Genomic DNA, 20,556 nt, shown 5'->3' with positions numbered 1-20,556 from the left:
CCTTCTCGATATGTAACCTTCAAAGGGAGAAAAACACTTTTCAAAACTTATTGAGACAAAAGAAAAAAAGATAACACATCTAAGAGATACGCTGAAACATTTTAGGTGCGAAACATTGCAATGTATGTTTACCAGCAGAGCAACTAGCTGACCAAATATATCTGAATAAAGAGCTACAGACCTCTGTACCACTTACCTAATACCCGATCAATCTGGACTACGGAATAGAAAGCTAACAGAGCTCATAAAATCTGACCACTCCGTCCAAGTATTGCCAAACTAATTTGCATATGTTTCGATTGTCAGCATTTCCTGTGATAAATTGAACAGCGCCATCTTTCATCCTGGCAGCTGTCGTTCCAGTTGAAGTGCCTGCATTAGCGCATGTGCAAGTACTGTCCCACCCAATGGTTGCGTTTTCAGCAACGTAGCTTTGTATTAAAGGGACACTGCAGTCTTTTAAAAATAACTGATATATTTTCTTCTTTATTTGTCCATACATTTCAAGATGCATGGATGAAGAAAAAAAAACTTGCATTTATATAGCACCTTTCACAGCCTCAGGACATCCTATACAGCCAATGAAGTGCTTTTTGAAGCATAGTCACTGTTGTAATGTAGGAAATGTTGCTGTTACAAGGAAGCTCCCACAAACAGCAATGGCCAGACCATTTTTTTTTAGGTATTGGTTGATGAACTCCCCTGTCTTTCTTCAAAATGGTGCCATGGGATCTTTTACATCCACCTGAAAGGCCAGATAGGGCCTCGGTTAAAAGAAATCCATTGTTGCTTCATGTGTTTCGACACAAATGAAGAACAGCTGCACACAAGATGCAGGCACCTTGGTTGCATCATCTTTGTGTTATGTCTGTACTTGCACATTATCCTCATGGTCAGGAGAACTACTGTGCCTGGCAACATTGGAAATAGGTTCATAAAGATTTCCCGATTGATATTTTTTGCAAAATCGCAAACCCACTCAAGGACACCAAGACTAGAGCGATTCGTCCCCTCCAACTTAATGTCAGACACAGTGGGAATAATTGACTTTGGGTGATAGTGTAATATGAGCACTGTTGGATCACTCGCCCAATACACCTCTCTCTCGGTTTTACACTGAATTCGATGGAAATGAAATTGGGAATGATGTATAATGGGTGGCTGATCCAATCTCAGTCGTGTTACGCTGTCGCCTAGTCAAAATTAACCCCAGTATTTAAAAATTATCCCAGGTTAACAGCACAGAGGGTGGCCATTCAGCCCATCGTGCATGTGTTGGCTCTTTGAAACAGCTATCCAATTAGTCCCACTCCCCAAAAAACTCATCCAGATATTATTTTACTCTCATGAGCACCTCAATCTTTTGGTCTCTGTTGAGATGCTATTTTGTTTTCGAAAGGTTAAATTCTATAACAGCGTTCATTTACTTCATGCATCTTTTCGTTGCAGTTTCATCTGCTTACTTCTTTAATACTAGCTTCACATTCATTTTCAGAGGATGATTTGTTAGGGGAGGTGGCTCATTATGTCTTTATGGATAATATGACACAACCAGGTCTTGCTGCCGAGGAAACTGAAACTTACTGAGAAACGAAACAACACCGACAGGAAAAGGGTCATGTGATCTCTAGCAAATGAAGAAAGGAAACAGAAAACGAAGGCGGTGGGGTGGGGGAGAAGAGTAGAAAAACGAGATGCCGACGAGCTGTTAAAAGCAGTGTGTGTGTGTTCCTGATTTTCCCTGGTCAGAGCTGGACACGTTGCGAAAGGTAAATGGAGACAGTGCCCTGCTGTGATTTCTAACTGCTATTCTCGAAGACCCACCTCCTGCCCTTTTGATAATCTCGGGACAGAGAAGGAACATCAAACCCTAGGAGGCATCTCAGCCACCGATAGGAACACGAAACGTGTCCCTTGTCAAGACTTCAAATCCTCTCTAACCCTACCCCACCACAATATTTTATTTTTCGTTTTCCTTAAACCCGTGAGTAAAACTGAGTTGTGATTACAAGAATTAGAACTTGGCTTTTATTTTCTCGTGGGAACATCTCAGGTGGAACAGAGGTGATCATGTTGGAAATTCTCCCGTTACTGATTTTTTTTAGTGTGTTTAACTGCAGCCTTAATCTCTTTGCTGGACTCAAACGTGCTTCGGAATATTTATTTGTTGCTCTCTCTCTGTCTCTCTAACAGGGGATTGAAAGATAGAAAGTTTGCAAAGACATTACTCTGTCTGCTGATTTATTGAAGGTATTAAACTATTTAAAACCAAATCCTGGAAATGTCTTATGTTTTATACAGCTGCATATATGCAGGGCTAACATTTGTGTTAACTGCTGGAAATAGGAATGTGTTAAATCTTCATCTGCTAAAATTGCCAGTAGTCGTTGCGAAAATCAGGCTGGGTTGAAGCATTGTTGAAAATCTATCTTCATAGTAAAATGGATTTTACAGGAAAAGAATCTGAATTGCATTTCTCCAGCAGTCTTACCTTATTTTCGGAAATCAGAAAATGCTGCTGCCTTTCCCTGTCTTGGCTCCGATACTGAAATACTCTTTCTTGATCTCTCGGGCACGTGGCCACATTCCTCAGGTGCTTCTTCCTGGTGTGCTTTCTGATATCCCTCTGGTGCTGCTTCCCAAAGTCTCCTTCCCTAGTGCCCTCCTTGCTGCCAGTTGTAGGTCTTTCTTGATGACAATCGCTTCACTGAAGGAGTAGATCATTTAGCCCAGCGCCTCATCATACCTTTTGCCGGAACAGAAATTCCTATTATGAGATCATGGACCTGATAATGTAACAGGCGGGTTCTGAGCATCGGCGGGGTTGTGTGGGTGGGCAGGGTGGTGGTGGTGGTGGGGTGGGGGGGGGGGGGGGAGAATGCGTGCCCCAAAAACACGGAAGTAAAGTCCACGGGCCGGATTCTCCAATTTCAGCCTCAGGCAATAAATTTTGACCTCCCACTTTTGCCACTCTAAGCTGCACAGCAGGCGTTATCTGAAGTCCGCTATTTAAACAAAAAAGCCAATGCAGAAATGGAATTTGAAGGTGTTTCAGATAGGTACACAAATGTTCAAGGGCAGCTGCATCCAGATTAAATGATGCTTCCCTGGAATTACTGCTGGGTGTAGACAGGAGCAGGACGGACATACTTGCCTGTGCAAAGGGAGGAAGAAACCTGCTGCACTCACTAAGAAGACATGCTTTGGAGGTGATCAGCAAGAGAATTGTTCCCCGGTCTTGGATACAGTTCAGGAAGCAGTTTGATCACTCAGGCAGGCCAGGAGAAGTGAGTACAGTTGCTGATTCACCAACATCTTGAGGTGCAGTTGCCCCTCTTTCCCCCATCCCTCCCCCCATCTCGCTAAATGTACTCCCTCACATTGATACTCACACTCCATCACATTGATTCAGCAACACCCATCCTTCACTATTGGTGCAATTTCTCACAACCTTATGTCCATCTACCAATGCCACTCATTCCAATCCTTCTGAAATGTACTGCATCCATTGAGTGAATATCTGGCCTTCACTCACTCACTCAAGAATTTTTCTTGCCCCTTGTAGCAGGAAAGAGCATAAAGGGCGAGGGGAAGAGGACTGGAGGTGGGCTGCCACAAATATCCTAGTTCACAGATGCAGGGAGGATGCCCTGGAGATAGGTGGCCCACTTGCACCTCTCTCAGTCGGAGTTGCAGAGACAGGGGTCTCACCGATAGCTGGTGGCAGAATGACAAATATCTCTGAAACACATGCTGACTTTATTTCATTAATGGCCTATCCATCAGAAGAGTAATTATTGTGATTGTCAGCATTTCTACTTCACTGCAACTAATTCATATTCTTTACGTGTAGAGCAACAACTGGAGGAGATGTTCGAGGACGATTATCAAGAGGACCGTATTACTTTTGAGTGTGCAAAGTCACGGCCACACGCCAAGGTAAATACTTGCACTTCGGTGAGTCTACTTAGACAATTGGGTTTTCATTTGGTAATTCACAAGTGAGCATGAGCAAGCACTGGTGGCAAGGACATCTGTAAAGAGTCCGTGTTGGGCTGGGGGCAGGAGGCCACAATCCTCTCTGAGCTGGGCACAGATGCTGAACCAAGAGCTATTGTTGAGAAGGAGCTCCTGGAAACCTGTGTTGGAGTCCTTAAATGCAAAGGAAAGTTAAATTCCTTAACCCCCTTCATTTCCATGCAACTGTGATGTTAAATGGTGTGCTAATTGAGGAGGTTACTCACGCACACCTTATTAAACCCGGAAATGGTGTGTTAAACAAAGTAACCAGGTTGTAGTCACACTTCATTTTTGCTATGCACCCAAACCCAACCCCACCATTCTTAGGTGTTAAAATGCACTCCCCCCACCCCCTTCTGTGCAGCACATGGCAAGGAGTTCAGTCCTCTAATAAAGCAACAGCATCTGCTTGGAGCTCATCTCTTCAGTGTTTCATTTGCTCGTCATCCAGCTCTACAAACCTGCCATTGTGAGAGGGCAGTCAACCACATTGCTGTAGGTCTGGAGTTATAAACAGGCCAGACAGGGTAAGGACGGCAGATTTCCTTCCCTAAAGTCCATTGGTGAACCAGGTGAGTTTTTATGGCCAGCCGGTAGTTTCATGGTCACCATTACTGCTGTTATGTTTTTTAATTCCAGATTGATTTATTTAATCAACTAAATTTAAATTCCCCAGCTGCCATGGAGGGATTTGAACTTCTGGATCGTTAGTCTGGGTCTCTGGATTACTTGTCATGTAATTTAGCATTGCACTGCTGTACCTGATGAAGAAATTGACCATTATGCAAAACCTATCACTGTATTGGCAGATTTTGCTTTTGTTTTCTAAGGCCATGGATGCAGTGCTGTACAATCACTATGAAGAGAAGGTTCGCCCTTGTATTGATCTCATTGACTCGCTGAGAGCACTGGGTGTGGACCAGGACCTATCTCTTCCAGCCATCGCAGTGATTGGAGACCAGAGCTCTGGGAAAAGCTCTGTCCTTGAGGCACTGTCTGGAGTAGCTCTTCCCAGGGGCAGCGGTAAGAAAGTTCCCAATGTTGCCTACCTAAGCCTCCTTCTGTCTCAATTCTCCTCCTATTCACTCCTTCTATTTCCTTACTGGAGTCACATGGGCCAGTTAGCTTCCTTCATTGCAAGTCCAGTCTAATACAGCAGTCACCAGAGTTGTTGAATTCCATGAATGCTCACAGATTGTGATTCTTTGCATCAGAAATGAGGCATTGCAGCAAACTGTTACTGCTTTTGAAAGGAGCAAATGTGGTGTCTAGTGGCCTCTGTGGCTTGGCTTCAAATCTAGGCCAGGTTGATGATATCAAAATGATGCTGAAAGGGTCCTATATGACCTGAACTTGAGCAGACGCGATCCAGTTTCTGATCGCAAACAGAACTAAACTGCCATTAATTGGCAACTTTGCTCAAGGTAGCTGGATTGGGAAGTAGAAAAAGTAATGCAGTGAGAGTTGGTCTGAGATTGGGGGTGAGGAACCTTATTAAAGAGGAATCTGAGCTGATCATCTAAGCTGTGCCATAACTGACCCTGACACTGGACATCTAAAGTGCAAGGTGTTGCCCTTCTCAACCCCAACATGTCTCACCTTAAATTACCTTAAAATTCACCAAGAAATGCTTTCTAGAATCACTAAAAGCTAAGGGACAGATACAAAAATAATTAAAATGCGAATAGAATGTTGGCCTACATCTCAAGGGCTGGAAAACATAGGGGTGGAAGTTAAGTTTCAGTTGTATCAAACTTTGGTTAGGTCCCACTTGAAATGGTCTGTTCAGTTCTGGAGGCCACACCTCAGGGAGGATATAGTGGCATTGGAGGGGGTGCAGTGCAGATTCACCAGAATGAAAAATTTAAAGGAGTTAAATTCTGTGGACAAGTTGCAGAGACAAGGCTTGTATTCACTTGAGTATAGAAGTTTAAGGAGGGTTCTAATTGAGGTACTAAAGATGAGTAAAGGAGATGATGGGGTAGATAGAGAGAAATAATTTCCCTTAGTAAGGAAATCCAGAACAAGGGGCCATAAGCTTAGAATTAAAGCTCAGCAATTCAGGGATGATGTCAGGAAAAACTTCACTTAAAGGCTAGTGGAAGTTTGGATCAGCTCTCCATGTCACAGTTGCAGAGGCTGGAAGTTAATTGAAAATTTCAAAACTGAGATTGATAGATTTTTGTTAGGTACAAAACCTGGGTGGGTAAATGGAGCCAAGCTACAGATCAGCCTTGTTCTAATTGAATGGTGGAACAGGCTCGAAGGCTGAATGGCTGATTTCTTTTCCTACATTCTCGAAGGTAAATAGAAAATTATGTGGTCATCAATTTACTGTTGGTTAGTATCAGTCTTATTTTAGTGGAGGATGGAGAGATTTGCCTAACTTAACTCTAACTCCCTCCCCCACTTTTTAAAAGACTTGAAACACCGTGCTATCTCCCATCCCGCACCCCCACTGCTCCACCCACTCAGTCCTCTTTCCGATTATTGAAAGATTGACGGTCATCACTTCTCCCTATCTGGCAGGTATTGTGACAAGATGTCCTCTGGAACTGAGGCTGAAAAAAGCCAAAGAGGCGAAAATATGGAAGGGGCGAATCAGGTACAAGGATTACTTGAAAGAACTGACAGACCCGGCTGAAGTGGATAAAGAAGTTGTGAAAGGTGATGGTCCCACTGCTGAAAGCCTGGTATTATCTGCTTGCCACTTTTTGGCTTGGATGATGGTGATATATTTCTAAACTGTTTTTTTTTTAATACATGGCTAGTCATTTAATTTTCCTCTTGATTTTCTTTCCACCCCTCTACTCTCGAAGGTGTTGGCTCCTTGCTGAGATTCAGTTGCATGGTTGCTGGGTGCCTTCGAGTACCTCACTCAAGTGATCATTATTCACATGGTAGCCTTGACTGCACGCAGTGACCAGCAACCATCACTGGACAGCAGACAGAAATGGAAACTTGGTTGTTTTGTCCCCGCTCCCCTCCCTAAGCTTGGTTAGTGCTGAGGCTAATAGGGCACCAAGGGTTGTCTCCATCGAGATCAGCTAGCTCAGCACAGAGCAGGTAACGGGTCACCAAGTAGAATCTTGGGCAATGGCACAAAATGAGCAATATCGGATTGACGGAACGTCATACTCAGCGCCTGATAATTTAATTCCATTGTAGTCGGTGGAAGTGAATATCAGACATCTGCATAGAATGGGCGGCAATTCGATTACGCCTTTTTGTGCCAATGCCTGCAGTGAATTTCTACTCACCTACTGCCCAGAAGTCTTAAATAATATATTTTAAACATTTTTATTTTCTATTCCCAGCCCTGAACGTTAGGACTCATCCTGGGGTCTGGTTCCGTGGCCATTGTTAATTCTTTAGCACTTTTCTCAAGTTGCAGTTCTAACTTGGGAGCTTAGATCTTGGCTTCAAATCTAACCCCACCCGCCCACCCGCCCTCCCTCAACCCAACGGCTTAGCAAGAAGGGTACGGGGGTGGTGACAGGGAGTTAGCATCGGACTGAGTTTGCTTCCCAGCCTGAGGCAGTGATGAGTTTGCGCCAGCAACATCCACGCTGACTTTGTAGTAGGTTGAAGCTCCTGCTAGAGCCATAGGAGGGCCTAAGAGGGAGGTCAAGGTAAGTTTGAAGAAAATAGCTGTGAGATGCATTTCGGCCAGAAAGAGTGGAGGCGCTCTCCCACCCAGACCCCACAAGGAGTCTTTGGTTCTCCCCAGTCTTGTCTCTCCCTCTCTGTGCTGACATTGGCTGCCAAAGTCCTTTTCCAGTGCTAATTTTATACTGAGGACTGTTCATTAGGGTCTTAAGGCTCCCAACACAATCTTCCAGTGGACCTTTTTTTTAGAACATTACAGCGCAGTACAGGCCCTTCGGCCCTCGATGTTGCGCCGACCTGTGAAACCATCTGACCTACACTATTCCATTTTCATCCATATGTCTATCCGATGACCACTTAAATGCCCTTAAAGTTGGCGAGTCTGCTACTGTTGCAGGCAGGGCGTTCCACGCCCCTACTACTCTCTGAGTAAAGAAACTACCTCTGACATCTGTCCTATATCTATCACCGCTCAACTTAAAGCTATGTCCCCTCGTGTTTGCCATCACCATCCGAGGAAGAAGACTCTCACTATCCACCCTATCTAACCCTCTGATTATCTTATATGTCTCTATTAAGTCACCTCTCCTCCTCCTTCTCTCCAACGAAAACAACCTCAAGTCCCTCAGCCTTTCCTCGTAAGACCTTCCCTCCATACCAGGCAACATCCTAGTAAATCTCCTCTGCACCCTTTCCATAGCTTCCACATCCTTCCTATAATGCGGTGACCAGAACTGCACGCAATACTCCAGGTGCGGTCTCACCAGAGTTTTGTACAGCTGCAGCATGACCTCGTGGCTCCGAAACTCGATCCCCCTACTAATAAAAGCTAACACACCATATGCCTTCTTAACAGCCCTATTAACCTGGGTAGCAACCTTCAGGGATTTATGCACCTGGACACCAAGATCTCTCTGTTCATCTACACTACCAAGAATCTTCCCATTAGCCCAGTACTCTGCATTCCTGTTACTCCTTCCAAAGTGATGTCAGTCCTGCCAGTTTCAGGAGGGAAACTATCTTATTTTATTTACAACGGCTTGAGAGTTACAATGGCTAGTGCAGGGGTCTGCAGCCTGCAGCTCCGGAGCCGCAAGCAGCTCTCTAACATCTCATCCGCGGCTCCCAAACTTTTCCAGTCGGATCACAATAACATGAAAAAAGCCGGGATAAGTAAAAGCCGTATTTTTATTCTGGGGATAAAAGGCTAATCATTATGCTGCACTTTATGGCTTCAAATGATTATTTTAGCAAAAAACATCATCATGCTCGAAATAAACCTGTTTGAGTGATATAGCTACACAATGGTGATAGATAAAGCCCTTGGTTCAAGAAACAGGTTTTATGGTTTCGACCATTAATGTTTCTAATATAGCTGAGATAATGGCCGGAATTTTTCATTGGGCGGGATGCACCACCCATCGGCCAAAAAGTTGGTGGTGAGCCTGGCTTGGCTGGGCCTGGGGAGCCAGGCTGGGATTTTCTGCACCCCAGGCCCTTAATTGGTCTTGGGCGGGACTTCCTTTTTTTTATTCATTCATGGGATGTGGGCGTCGCTGGCTAGGCCAGCATTTATTGGCCAGCATTTATTGCCCATCCCTAATTCCCCTTGAGAAGGTGGTGGTGAGCTGCCTTCTTGAACCACTGCAGTCCATGTGGAGTAGGTACACCCACAGTGCTGTTAGGAAGGGAGTTCCAGGATTTTGACCCAGTGACAGTGAAGGAACAGCGATATAGTTCCAAGTCAGGATGATGTGTGACTTGGAGGAGAACTTGCAGGTGGTGCTGCCCTGGTGCTTCTAGTTGGTAGAGGTCGTGGGTTTAGAAGGTGCTATCTAAGGAGCCTTGGTGCGTTGCTGCAGTGCATTTTCTAGACGATACACACTGCTGCCACTGCATGTCGGTGGTGGAGGGAGTGAATGTTTGTTTGTGGATGGGGTGCCAATCAAGCGGCTGCTCTGTTCTGGATGGTGTTGAGCTTCTTGAGTGTTGGAGCTGCACCCATCCAGGCAAGTGGAGAGTATTCCATCACACTCCTGACTTGTGCCTTGTAGATGGTGAACAGGCTTTGGGGAGTCAGGAGGTGAGTTACTCGCCACAGGATTCCTAGCCTCTGACCTGCTTTTGTAGCCACGGTATTTATATGGCTACTCCAGTTCCGTTTCTGGTCAATGGTAACCCCAACGATGTTGATAGTGGGGGATTCAACAATCATAATACCATAGAATGCCTAAAGGAGCTGGAATGGAGCTGCCGGCCAATCAGAAGGCCGGCAGTTCTTAGTCCCAGCAGCACTACTGGAGCGATAGCCACTGCTGGGACAACACCCAGCCATCACAAGCAAGGTGAAGGACAGCTCTGAAGGACAGGCAGGTTTTTAGGGTCTCATCGGGGACAGTTGTCCAGGCCCCGCCGTGGACAATCGACAGGGCCCCGGCAAGGCAAGGGTGAGCCGGTTAGGGTGGCGGGGGGAATTTTTTGCATCGGGGGCGGCCAGCCATGGGGCACAGGGTGCCCGATCAGGAGGGCCCCCCTCCCTCGGCCCGCAACGAGGCGGTTAAAAGGATTAGGGGGGACATGAAGAAAAACTTTTTCACCCAGAGGGTAGTGGGTGTCTGGAATTCACTGCCCGGATCAGTGGTGGATGCAGAAACCCTCAATTGTTTTACAAGGTACTTGGACCTGCACTGGAAGTGCTGTAACCTGCAAGGTTATGGACCAGGTTCTGGAAAGTGGGATTAGATTAGGCAGCTAGTTTTTTTTTGCCGGCACTGACACGACAGGCTGAATGGCCTCCTTTTGTGCTGTCATTTTTCTACGGTTCTATGGGAGGAAGCCCTTAAGTGCCAATTATTTGGCCACTTAAGGACCTTGATTGGCCTGGGGCAGGCAGGCTGTTTCTCGTCACCACCACCCCCCGCAAAATTGCAGAAGGGCAAGAGGGGGTCGGGAATGGCCCCCACTGCCTCCCACTCAGTTTTACACCCCTCCAAACCCACCACCAGCACGCTCGTTTGGGGGCTGTACAATTCCAGCCAATAAATTATTCTGAATATGCTATTAGCTTTTTTTATCACAGGAATCAATCGTCAAAAAATTGTGTTAATTCTGCACATCTTAAATTATAATTTGTGTAAATGTAAATTCATGACATTACTGAAAAAATGATCATTTTAAAAAGTCAAAAAACGCGATGATTCAGAGTGAGGCCGATTTTTGATTTTGATTTTTTTCTATTGATACATAAATTCAATACATGTATTTTATTTATTTATATGCAAATTATGCATTCTGGAGATACTTGGCAATTTGCTGAAATTTCGTCTTGTGTTTCCCAATAGTTTCAGCAATTTCTTATTAAAAAGGCTCTTCAGGTAAAAAAAGGTTGTTGACCCCTGGGCTAGAGCTTCATGCTTTATTTTCAGTCACTCTCAGAAGTCTTGAGCTGCGATCATCTACGTATCCTCTCGGGCGGAAAACGGTAAATGACAGCGAGTGATCTGAAGAGCGGGGGAATAAACAATCAATTTATCCTTGTGTGCTCTATGGATTTCTTTCAGGAAATTGTGCAACGTGATTGATACTAAGTTTGACTTGGTTTACAGCTCAGAACACCATGGCTGGAAAGGACCTTGGAATCAGCTCTGAGCTGATCAGTCTGGAAGTGGAGTCGAGCAATGCCCCTGACCTAACATTAATTGATCTACCAGGAATTGCAAGAGTGGCAGTCGGTAACCAGCCACAGGATATTGGAGACCAGGTAATGTAGAAACCAACAGCAGGACAGGAGAACAATCACCAATCATAATATAAGGGATTCTATAGATTCTGGAGCGGTTCCTGCAATTTGGAAGGTCGCAGATGTCACCCCACTATTTAAGAAGGGAGGGAGAGAGAAAACAGGGAATTACAAACCTGTTAGCCTTACATCAGTCATCGGGAAAATGCAGGAATCTATTCTAATGTTTAGTTTAGAGATACAGCACTGAAACAGGCCCTTCGGCCCACCGAGTCTGTGCCGACCATCAACCACTCATTTATATTAATCCTACACTAATCCCATATTCCTACCACATCCCCACCTGTCCCTACCACCTACCTATACTAGGGACAATTTATAATGGCCAATTTACCTACCAACCTGCAAGTCTTTTGGCTTGTGGGAGGAAACCGGAGCACCCGGAGAAAACCCACGCAGACACAGGGAGAACTTGCAAACTCCACACAGGCAGTACCCAGAATTGAACCCGGGTCGTTGGAACTGTGAGGCTGCGGTTCAAACCACTGCACCACTGTGCCGCCCTTGGATGTGATAAATGGACACTTGGATAATAATAATCTGAATAGGCATAGTCAACATGGATTTATGAATGGGAAATCATGTTTGATGAACCTGTTGGAATTTTTTGAGGATGTTACTAACAGAGTTGATAAAGGGGAGTTGGTGGACGTGGCATACTTGGATTTTCAGAAGGCTTTTGATAAAATCCCCCACAGGAAATTGGTTAGCAAAATTAAAGCACATGGGATTGGAGGTAATATACTGGCATGGATTAAGGATTAGTTAACAGACAGGAAGCAGAGAATAGGAATAAATGGGTCATTCTTGCATTGGCAAGCTGTGACTAGTAGGGTACCGCAGGGATCAGTGCTTGGGCCCCAGCTGTTCACAATATATATCAATGATTTGGATGTGGGGACCAAATGTAGTATTTTTAAGTTCGCGGATGACACAAAACTAGGCGGGAATGTGTGTTGAGAAAGATGCAGAGCGGCTTCCAGGGCATTTGGACAGACTTAGTGAGTGGGCAAGAATGGGGCAGATGGAATATAATGTGGAAAAATGTGGTAGGAGGAATAGAGGTGCAGAGTATTTCTTCAATGGTAAGAGATTTGAAAGTGTAGATATGCAAAGGGACCTGGGTATCCTCGTCAATAAGTCACTGAAAGCTAACATGCAGGTGCAAAAAGCAATTAGGAAGGCTAATGGTATGTTAGCCTTTATCACAAGAGGATTTGAGTACAGGAGTAGTGAAGTCTTGCTTCAATTGTATAGAACCTTGGTTAGACCGCACTTGGAGTACTGTGTGCAGTTTTGGTCCCCTTACCTTAGGAAGGATATTATTGCCATAGAGGGAGTTCAACAAAGATTCGCCAGACTTGGTCCTGGGATGGCGGGACTGTCCTATGAAGAGAAATTGGGGAAACTGGGCCTGTATTCTCTAGAGTTTCAAAGAATGAGAGGTATCTCATTGAAACCTACAAAATACTTAAAGGGATAGACAGGTAGATGCAGCTAAGATGTTTCCCTTGGTTAGGGAGTCTAGAACCAGGGAACACAATTTCAAAATAAGGGGGAAGCCACTTAGGACAGAGATGAGGAGAAATTTCTTTACTCAGAGGGTTGTGAATGTTTGGAATTCTCTACCCCAGAGGGCTGTGGAAGCTCAGTCATTGAGTATGTTTAAAGCAGAGATCGACAGATTTCGAAATACAAATGGCGTAAGGGGATATGGGGACAGTGTGGGAAAAAGGTATTGAAGTGCATGATCAGCCATGAGGGCAGGCTCGATGGGCTGAATGGCCTACTCCTGTTCCTATGTACCTCAAAGAGTCTCTTGCTCATACCCATTGTTCTTCCTTCTTAATCCTCCTCTCTCCTCCCTGATTTTCCTCTCTCTTGCTTCAGCTTCATCTGCCCCCTCACTCTTCATTCCACTTGTTTGTCCCATTCCCGCCTCTTTGCCTTGCTTATATTTTTTCTCTTGTCTGTTTCACCTCTTCTTCCCGCTTTCCTAAATCTGACCATTGCTCACTCCTCTTATGTCCGGCCCTTTCTCGCTCACTCCTCATTCTTACTTTCCACTTTTTCTTCACAATGTCAGATGTAGCTCAGTGGTAGCATTCTCACTTTCATTGCTGTACTGAAGGAGTGCTGCACTGTCAGAGGTGCAGTCTTTCAGATAAGATAACTGTGACCCTATCTGCTCTCTCAGGTGGAAGTAATAGGTCCCATTATTTTGAAGAAGGGCAGGGGAGATCTTCTGGTGTCTTGACCAACAGCTTTAAAAATAACCAGATTATTTGGTCATTCTGATATTCCGGTTTGGGGAACACAGCAGCAGGAGCAGGTCATTTAGCCCCTTGCGCCTGTTCTACCATTCAATGAGATCATTTGTCTAACCAGGTAAAGCTGGAGCATGACTTCTACCCCTTTGTTGTAATCCAGAAAGCCAGTTGGTGAAGGATATAACTAAAGCCAATCTTTACACACTTTTGTAAGCATTTATTTACACCATTACAGATTACAAGCAAGTACTTCCTAGCCAACAACCACAGTTTAAGTCTGTGTCTATTTATAGGGCCACAAGTGAATCCCAAGTTAATACCCACCACCTGCGTAGAATTAAATACTATTAATACACAATTAAAACCCATGTATTCTAGTCCACAAGATAGAGAGACCAGCATTCCATTAGCCGTTTTAATTATTTTCTGTGCACAAATTGGCTGCTACATTTCATCATTATCATCATTTAGGCCGTATCTATCCACTGTAGGATGAAATGTAGCCCTTCTCATGCCTTTCCAATTATCTCTGTCCCTTGCTGTTCTCACCCATGTGGTTCCTAGGTATGATGTTATGTCATCTTTCCAGCTTCTTCTCCGTCTCCCCCTTTTTTCTTTTTCCTTTGCTTGGCTGCTAATCCATTAGCCTTTTGGTCTACCTGTTCTCATTTCTTTGAGCAACATGCCCATCCATCTCCATTTGGCTTCTATTATTTCTGAATGATCTCCTTAACTCTGGTTTTCTGGCGTATTTCATTACACCGGATTTTATCACGAATGGAGATGTGTAACATTTGTCTGTTCATCATCTTTGTTCTATATATTTTGTAGTTGTCCATGATTCCACCCCAAATGTCATGATCGTATACCCTCCTCCTTATTACCAGTGTTATTTTCTTATCACACAGAATATCTCTGTATCTCCCAAAACAACTCCATCCTGCCCTACTCCTACTCTGTACCTTTTAATTTGTACGATCCTCCATCTTTAATGTTTGACTCAGATATTTGTATTCAGTCACTTTTTCAATTTCTTGGTCTTCAATTTTTTGACTATGATAAGGCATTTGATTCAGTAGAACACAGAGATTTATTTGTAGATTTAAGAAAAACAGGAATAAATGCGGGATTATGCGAAGATCATAAAGGACATTTACGTGGAAGCAACAGCCAGAATAGACACCAACATAACACAGTTGATAAAAATTGAAAGAGGAGTGAGACAAGGGGATACAATCTCACCAAAAATATTCACCGCAGTAATGGAAGACATATTCAAGAAGATACCCTTAGAGGACAGAAGATTAACTATTGATGGAGGAAAAACTACCACTTACACTTTGCTCATTGCAACATGTTAAAATTACTTCATTGATTGTAAAGCCCTTTTGGATATCCTGTGGTCATGAAAGGCATTATATAAATCAGTCTTTTATTTATTTCTTTAATGAATTAATTATCTTCCCAATTTCTTCAGATCAAGCAGCTGATCAGTTCCTATATTAACGAAGATAAGACCATTAACCTTGTTGTTATCCCATGTAACGTTGACATCGCAACCACAGAAGCCTTGAAAATGGCTCAGGAAGCCGACCCTTCAGGAGAGAGAACACTCGGTAAGAAGAAAGCTTCTCACTTCTTTTAGATGTTTGTTGTGGTAAACTGCACAAGGCTGACCATGATTGCTTATGATTATACAACAACTTTCATTCATCAAGTGCCTTTGATGTACTAAAATGTCCCGAAGAACTTCACAGGAGCGTTATCAAACAAAATTTGACACCAATCCACATAAGGCGATATTAGGACAGATGAACAAAATCTAGGTCAGAGGTCAATTTTAAGCAGCATCTTAAAGGTGGAAGGAGAAGCAGAGCAATATAGGGAGGGAATTCCAGAGCCTGGGGCCTTGATAGCTGAATGGTGGGGTGATGAAAATCGAGAATGCACAAGCTCTCACAATTGGAGGAGCGCAGATATCACCTGAGGTTTTAGGGCTGGTGCAGATTACAGAGATAGGGAGGGGTGAGGCAATGGAGGGATTTGAAAACAGAGATGAAAATTTTAAAGTCGAGTCGTTGCCGGACCAGGAGACAATGTAGATCAAGGGTGAATGGAACATATTGCAAGTTGGAAAAGAACAGCAAAGTTTTTTTTTAGATGAGGCGAAGTTTATGGATGTTGCATTGTAGGAGGCTGGCTGGGAGAGCGTTGGAGTAATATAGTCTGGAGCTAAAAATACATATAAAATGTATAGAAAATTAGCCAATTCTTTTTGTCCCAACTAAAATTGTAGTCTTTTATGGTGATATTATTCTCACCTGTCCAATTAGGTTTTTTTCTCACTTCCCTGGTCTGGAATTGCAGCTCTGTTTCGAGTGGGCTGAGCTTCTGAAATGTAGACTGAGCACCAGAAGTTTTGTTTTTCAAATGGAAGCCATTTTTATGGCCTCATGATGTGGAGACATGAGTTAAAATGATGAAGATTTTAAAATTCATTTTCTTTGTCAGCAAAGCAAACAAGCGAGCTCAGCCCATGAATCCACTACCAGCTCTGCAACCGCTTCCCTCCCCCCACCAATCTAACCTCCACCCAGTTTCAGACTTTGCTAAATGGGTAACAACCCGACTTCATCCATGGTTTAAAAAAAAAATGGCAGCAAGTCACATGCGTGCGGAACCATACCCACATGTACATTGACCAGTTTTATAATGCACTCCTCGGGGTATCACTCTTTGATGAGCATTGGCTATGGCTCCATCTCTTAAAGTGAATTTGGCGATGAAAATCCACTGGAGTCAGTGGGGGGGGGGGGGGTGGGGGGTGGTGTGGGGATAGGGTGGTTGCGCACTCCAGGCATTATTGCTGAGCCAAAGGTCAAAGGCTCATGGGGTCAGTGGGAGCTTCCTGCTTTGCATGGCAATGAAAGGTGCCCACAGCACCAGGGGTGCATCTAAAATGGCTGAAGAGACTGAAAACTGGGCTGCCAGAGAGTGGTGGAATTGGTTTGGATCCCTCACTGGAAACAATATACCCACTTCCCTGTGGCAGCTCCCCTTTGTAGGGAGGCCTATGTTTAAAAATAACTTTTAAAAAATAATTCAGTGTCCTTTTGAGGCTTCACCTAATCATGGCCTGGATCCCCAGGTGGGCCTCACTTCCAACATTCACCAGCATGGTATGGTTTGCTTCACCAGCCATGCTCCACCGATATTCAGACTCTCGACATCCTAGATCCACTCTTTATAAATTCAGTATCGTACAACACAGAAGGTCCATCAAGTCTGTGCTGGCACTTTTGAAGAACAATTTAATTTGTTCTGCTCTATCCCCATACCCCTGAAACTTTTTTTTTTCTCTTTGAAGTGTCTATTCAATTCCCTTTTGAAGGCTACGATTGAATCTGTATCCACCGCCCTCTCAGGCAGTATATTCAAATCCTAACCATTTGTTGCATGAAAAAGTAGGATTCGCACCCATGTCCCCAGAGCAATACCCTGGGTCTCTGGGTTATTAGTCCAGTGACAATACCACTACGCCACTGCCTTTCTTCGACTGCAGCAATTCGGGAAGGTGGTTCACCGTCACCTTCTCGAGGGCAAATAAGGATGGGGACCAAAAGCTGGCCTTGCCAGTGGCACCCATAATCTGAGAGAGCATTTTTAAAAATTCTAACGTTGTTTGTGACTCCCTCTCTAATCAAGAAAACATCTAAATCAGCTTTGCAAGAGCACTCTGATGTTATGCAAGTTGTTTGTGAATTCCCCTCAAGGGAACTCTTGAGTCCCTCTGTGCATGGAAAGTAGTGGCTGTGGAAACATTTTACCAGTATTTCTTAGGCATCTGCTAAGGCAACTTTAATGCTTAAAATATTATTATTTGATAGCGTGTGCCCTGATCAATCAGTGCAGTGAATTGGTGAGCAGATGTCTGCAGAAATAATATTGGGGATTCTTTATGTTAATCATGAGGTTAATCGAAAGACTGATGGTCCAGTTGAGTTGCAACATTGTCCTATTAACTCTGGGACCTGGATTTGGATCAAGCCCAGACTGAATGGATGAGAGCCTCCATTTTCTGTACAATATGTCGGGGGGTGGGGGTTTTCACAGATTAGAAAGCATTAACAAAATTCCTGACCAACTCTTTATGGATGGAGGCCGTGACTCTAGCTTGGATTCCTAAGTGGGCCGCAATACTGCTGTTCAGGTGCATGGTAGCCTGGTCTCACCTGTGCAAAGTAACCAATGAAGCACTGGGAAGAGGGAACCCCCTGGCCTTGCACCCTTTTGTGTTGGCCTTGTTGGAGCAGCAGAAGCTCTTTCCCCATTAGGCCATCCAGGAAACTCCTGACAAAGACCAGGACCTGGTGGAACCAGGTTTCACTAAGGTTACTCTGCTCCTGGCACACTCCAGTTGGGAGTCTGTGGATTTCTCGTCCCAATAGAATGGAAATGACAATGCGGCAGCTTAATAGGCTCATGTGAAATCATTTTCGGATGAATTTTGTGCCCATGGTGGGACTCCCAGCACTGGAGTGAAAAAGCAGTAGGGGGGAATTCCTGTCTTGGCCAGCTGGACCTCTCACCCCCTTTCCACCTCAGTGCAATTCCATAGCACGGGTCAATTAAAAGCCCGGCGATGGGGCCCCCGTCCCTTTACTGACAGGATCCTGCCTCCAGAAACTGCCGGCCAATCACAGGGCCAGTAGCTCAGCAGTATCGGCAACACCACCGGAAATGGTGGCCACTGCTGGTAATGCACGAGGCCTTGGACTCAGGCCCAACACTGGAGCCCGGATCCAAGATAAGTGGTGGGGTCGCTGAGGCCAGACTGGCAGCCCCGTTGAGGTCGGGTGGGCATTTAGTGCAGGGGAGGCTGTTTCAGAGAAGTGCAGTTTTTCCTCATGGGGGGCCTTCCATGGGCTACAGTTTTACTGGGCAACCTCCCACGTGGCAGAGACCAATCCCCCCGCCCCCCCACCCAGTCACTGGTTAAATATCAGTGGCCTCTGGGCGTGAAGGCCATCTTTGGCCTATCCCGCCACCAACAAAATTACTTCGTGACGGGGAAACGACCGGCCCTCCACCCCTCCTGCCACAATTCTACGGGCCCCCTCCGCCTCCAAAATCTTGGGTGGGGGGGGGGGGGGTGCCCATAAAATTCAGCCTTTTGTCTGCTCGTCTCTCAGAAGCGAAACCCCATGTAAAATAAATAGAAAAACCCCAATTTAATGGCTGACAGAGCAATTTTACAAGCATTTTTATATGCTACAGTTACACCATATAATTGCTCGAATGTAACAATGATTTGCAGCTCATAGACTTCACCCAGAGGCATTTATTAACCATCCCTATTTGCCTTTGAGAAGGTGGTGGTGAGCTTTCTGTTTGAACCATTGCAGCTGGTGTGGCAAAGGTACTCCAACAGTGCTGTTAGGAAATTCAGATTTTGACCCAGCAACAATGAAAGTTCAGAGAGATGTGGCCAAGTCAGGGTGCTGTGTGACTAGAGGTGATGGTGATCCCGTGCACATGTTACCCTTGTCTCTCTATGGAAAGTTGACCGATGTTGTACCTGATCAAGTAATTTTTCATTGGATACTGGATCTCCATTGTAAAATGTCTTCCATTTCCCAACTAAAAAAATGGGATAAAGTGAAATATTAATGAGCATGGAGAGAGCACAAGGCAGTGAGATTTGACTAGATTGCTCCTGTACAGACAAAACACTTGCACTGACTTAATGGGCCAAATGGCCTGTTTCTGCACTGTGACACTCTGTGACTCTACTGACCATTACTGAAGCCTTACCATTGATGTGTGAATATCCAGGTATATTAACAAAGCCGGACCTGGTTGACAAGGGGACAGAAGGAAGCATCCTTAAAATCTTGAGGAACGAGGTTGTTGCTTTGAATAAAGGTTACATGGTTGTCAGATGCCGTGGACAGCAGGACATTAATGAAGAACTCACATTGGCTGAGGCTTTGGAGAAGGAGAAAGCCTTTTTCAAACAGAATGAATTTTTCAGGTAAGGCAAATCAAAAATGGAACATTGGTTATTTTGTTGACCTTGTGTTTCTCCTTCATAGAATTTTCATCGTATGACCTTACATAAAAATGTACCACAGCAAAGTGTGAAAACGAGAATAAAATGCAATGGGACCAATTTTAATTCCCTGGGCCTGGTGGAAACCCGGTGTTGAGGGCAGTTAAAAAGAGGGCAATCTCACCCCTCTGATCCTGATATGTAACGGTGCTTTTTTGAGGAAGGCAGTGTGGTCCTCCTCTAATTATGAAAACATCATCTGGCCCTGATCTGTTATTTTAGTCAGTTGCCTGAGCCGAGAGGGGGAGGAGGGTTTCCCCATCAGGCCAGTCCTTCCAAAAGATGAATCGTTGGCAAGCAGATGCTTCAGAAAAAAGCCTTTGCTCTCCCGTGCCCTGGGATCCCACCCCTTCTCCCCTCCCCCCAACTGTGCCCCTGGCTGTGGCCAACCTCCTGCTCCTGCCCGCCAGCCAGGTAGTGGATATGACCAGGTTTGGGTGGGTAAGCGAGATGATATGTGGTATCGAGGCTCGACCATTAAGACCAGCTGAACCTCCATGTCCAGGGGCTTGCTGCCCACTCAGGACTCACACACTCCTTACTCTCGTGTATGAAATGAAAAAAGGCCAATCCAGTGCTGCCATAGACCATGTTCACTCTCCCTTCACCAGGTGTACCACCTCCAGTGAACCCCCTCCCACCCCAGGAAGGCAGGATCCTGTGACCTGGGGAGTCCCATTCTTTTTTTTTTTATTTCCAAAATATACTTTATTCATAAACATCTGTAAAAATTACATTGCCAGACA

General features: G+C 44.8%; 2 protein-coding genes across 12 annotated transcripts in view; one reads left to right on the top strand and one right to left on the bottom strand.

The window, feature by feature from the left end:
* Nucleotides 1–2,762, bottom strand: part of LOC137374696 (interferon-induced GTP-binding protein Mx3-like) — a 62,307-nt gene extending 59,545 nt beyond the window's left edge. For 7 of the 9 annotated variants that reach the window (XM_068041207.1, XM_068041212.1, XM_068041208.1 and 4 more), the window contains exon 1: nucleotides 197–350. The gene's annotated coding sequence lies outside the window, so the exon portion shown is untranslated. Of the gene's footprint in view, nucleotides 1–181; nucleotides 351–2,491 lie in introns of those variants that run through there. The other 2 variants (XM_068041209.1, XM_068041210.1) reach the window with 2 other exon arrangements.
* LOC137374698 (interferon-induced GTP-binding protein Mx3-like) overlaps nucleotides 1,607–20,556 on the top strand; it is a 51,298-nt gene continuing 32,348 nt past the window's right edge. Inside the window, exons 1-8 of one of the 3 annotated variants that reach the window (XM_068041217.1) lie at nucleotides 1,608–1,769; nucleotides 2,194–2,250; nucleotides 3,854–3,939; nucleotides 4,851–5,043; nucleotides 6,550–6,687; nucleotides 11,235–11,389; nucleotides 15,176–15,314; nucleotides 19,534–19,732. In XM_068041217.1, the coding sequence (XP_067897318.1) occupies nucleotides 3,871–3,939; nucleotides 4,851–5,043; nucleotides 6,550–6,687; nucleotides 11,235–11,389; nucleotides 15,176–15,314; nucleotides 19,534–19,732 (893 nt within the window). In that variant the 5' untranslated portion in view covers nucleotides 1,608–1,769; nucleotides 2,194–2,250; nucleotides 3,854–3,870. Of the gene's footprint in view, nucleotides 1,770–1,803; nucleotides 2,065–2,193; nucleotides 2,251–3,853; nucleotides 3,940–4,850; nucleotides 5,044–6,549; nucleotides 6,688–11,234; nucleotides 11,390–15,175; nucleotides 15,315–19,533; nucleotides 19,733–20,556 lie in introns of those variants that run through there. The other 2 variants (XM_068041218.1, XM_068041219.1) reach the window with 2 other exon arrangements.

Source organism: Heterodontus francisci, chromosome 10, assembly GCF_036365525.1.
Source record: "Heterodontus francisci isolate sHetFra1 chromosome 10, sHetFra1.hap1, whole genome shotgun sequence".
NCBI lineage: Eukaryota > Metazoa > Chordata > Chondrichthyes > Heterodontiformes > Heterodontidae > Heterodontus > Heterodontus francisci.
This window is presented reverse-complemented; position numbering and strand designations above follow the sequence as displayed.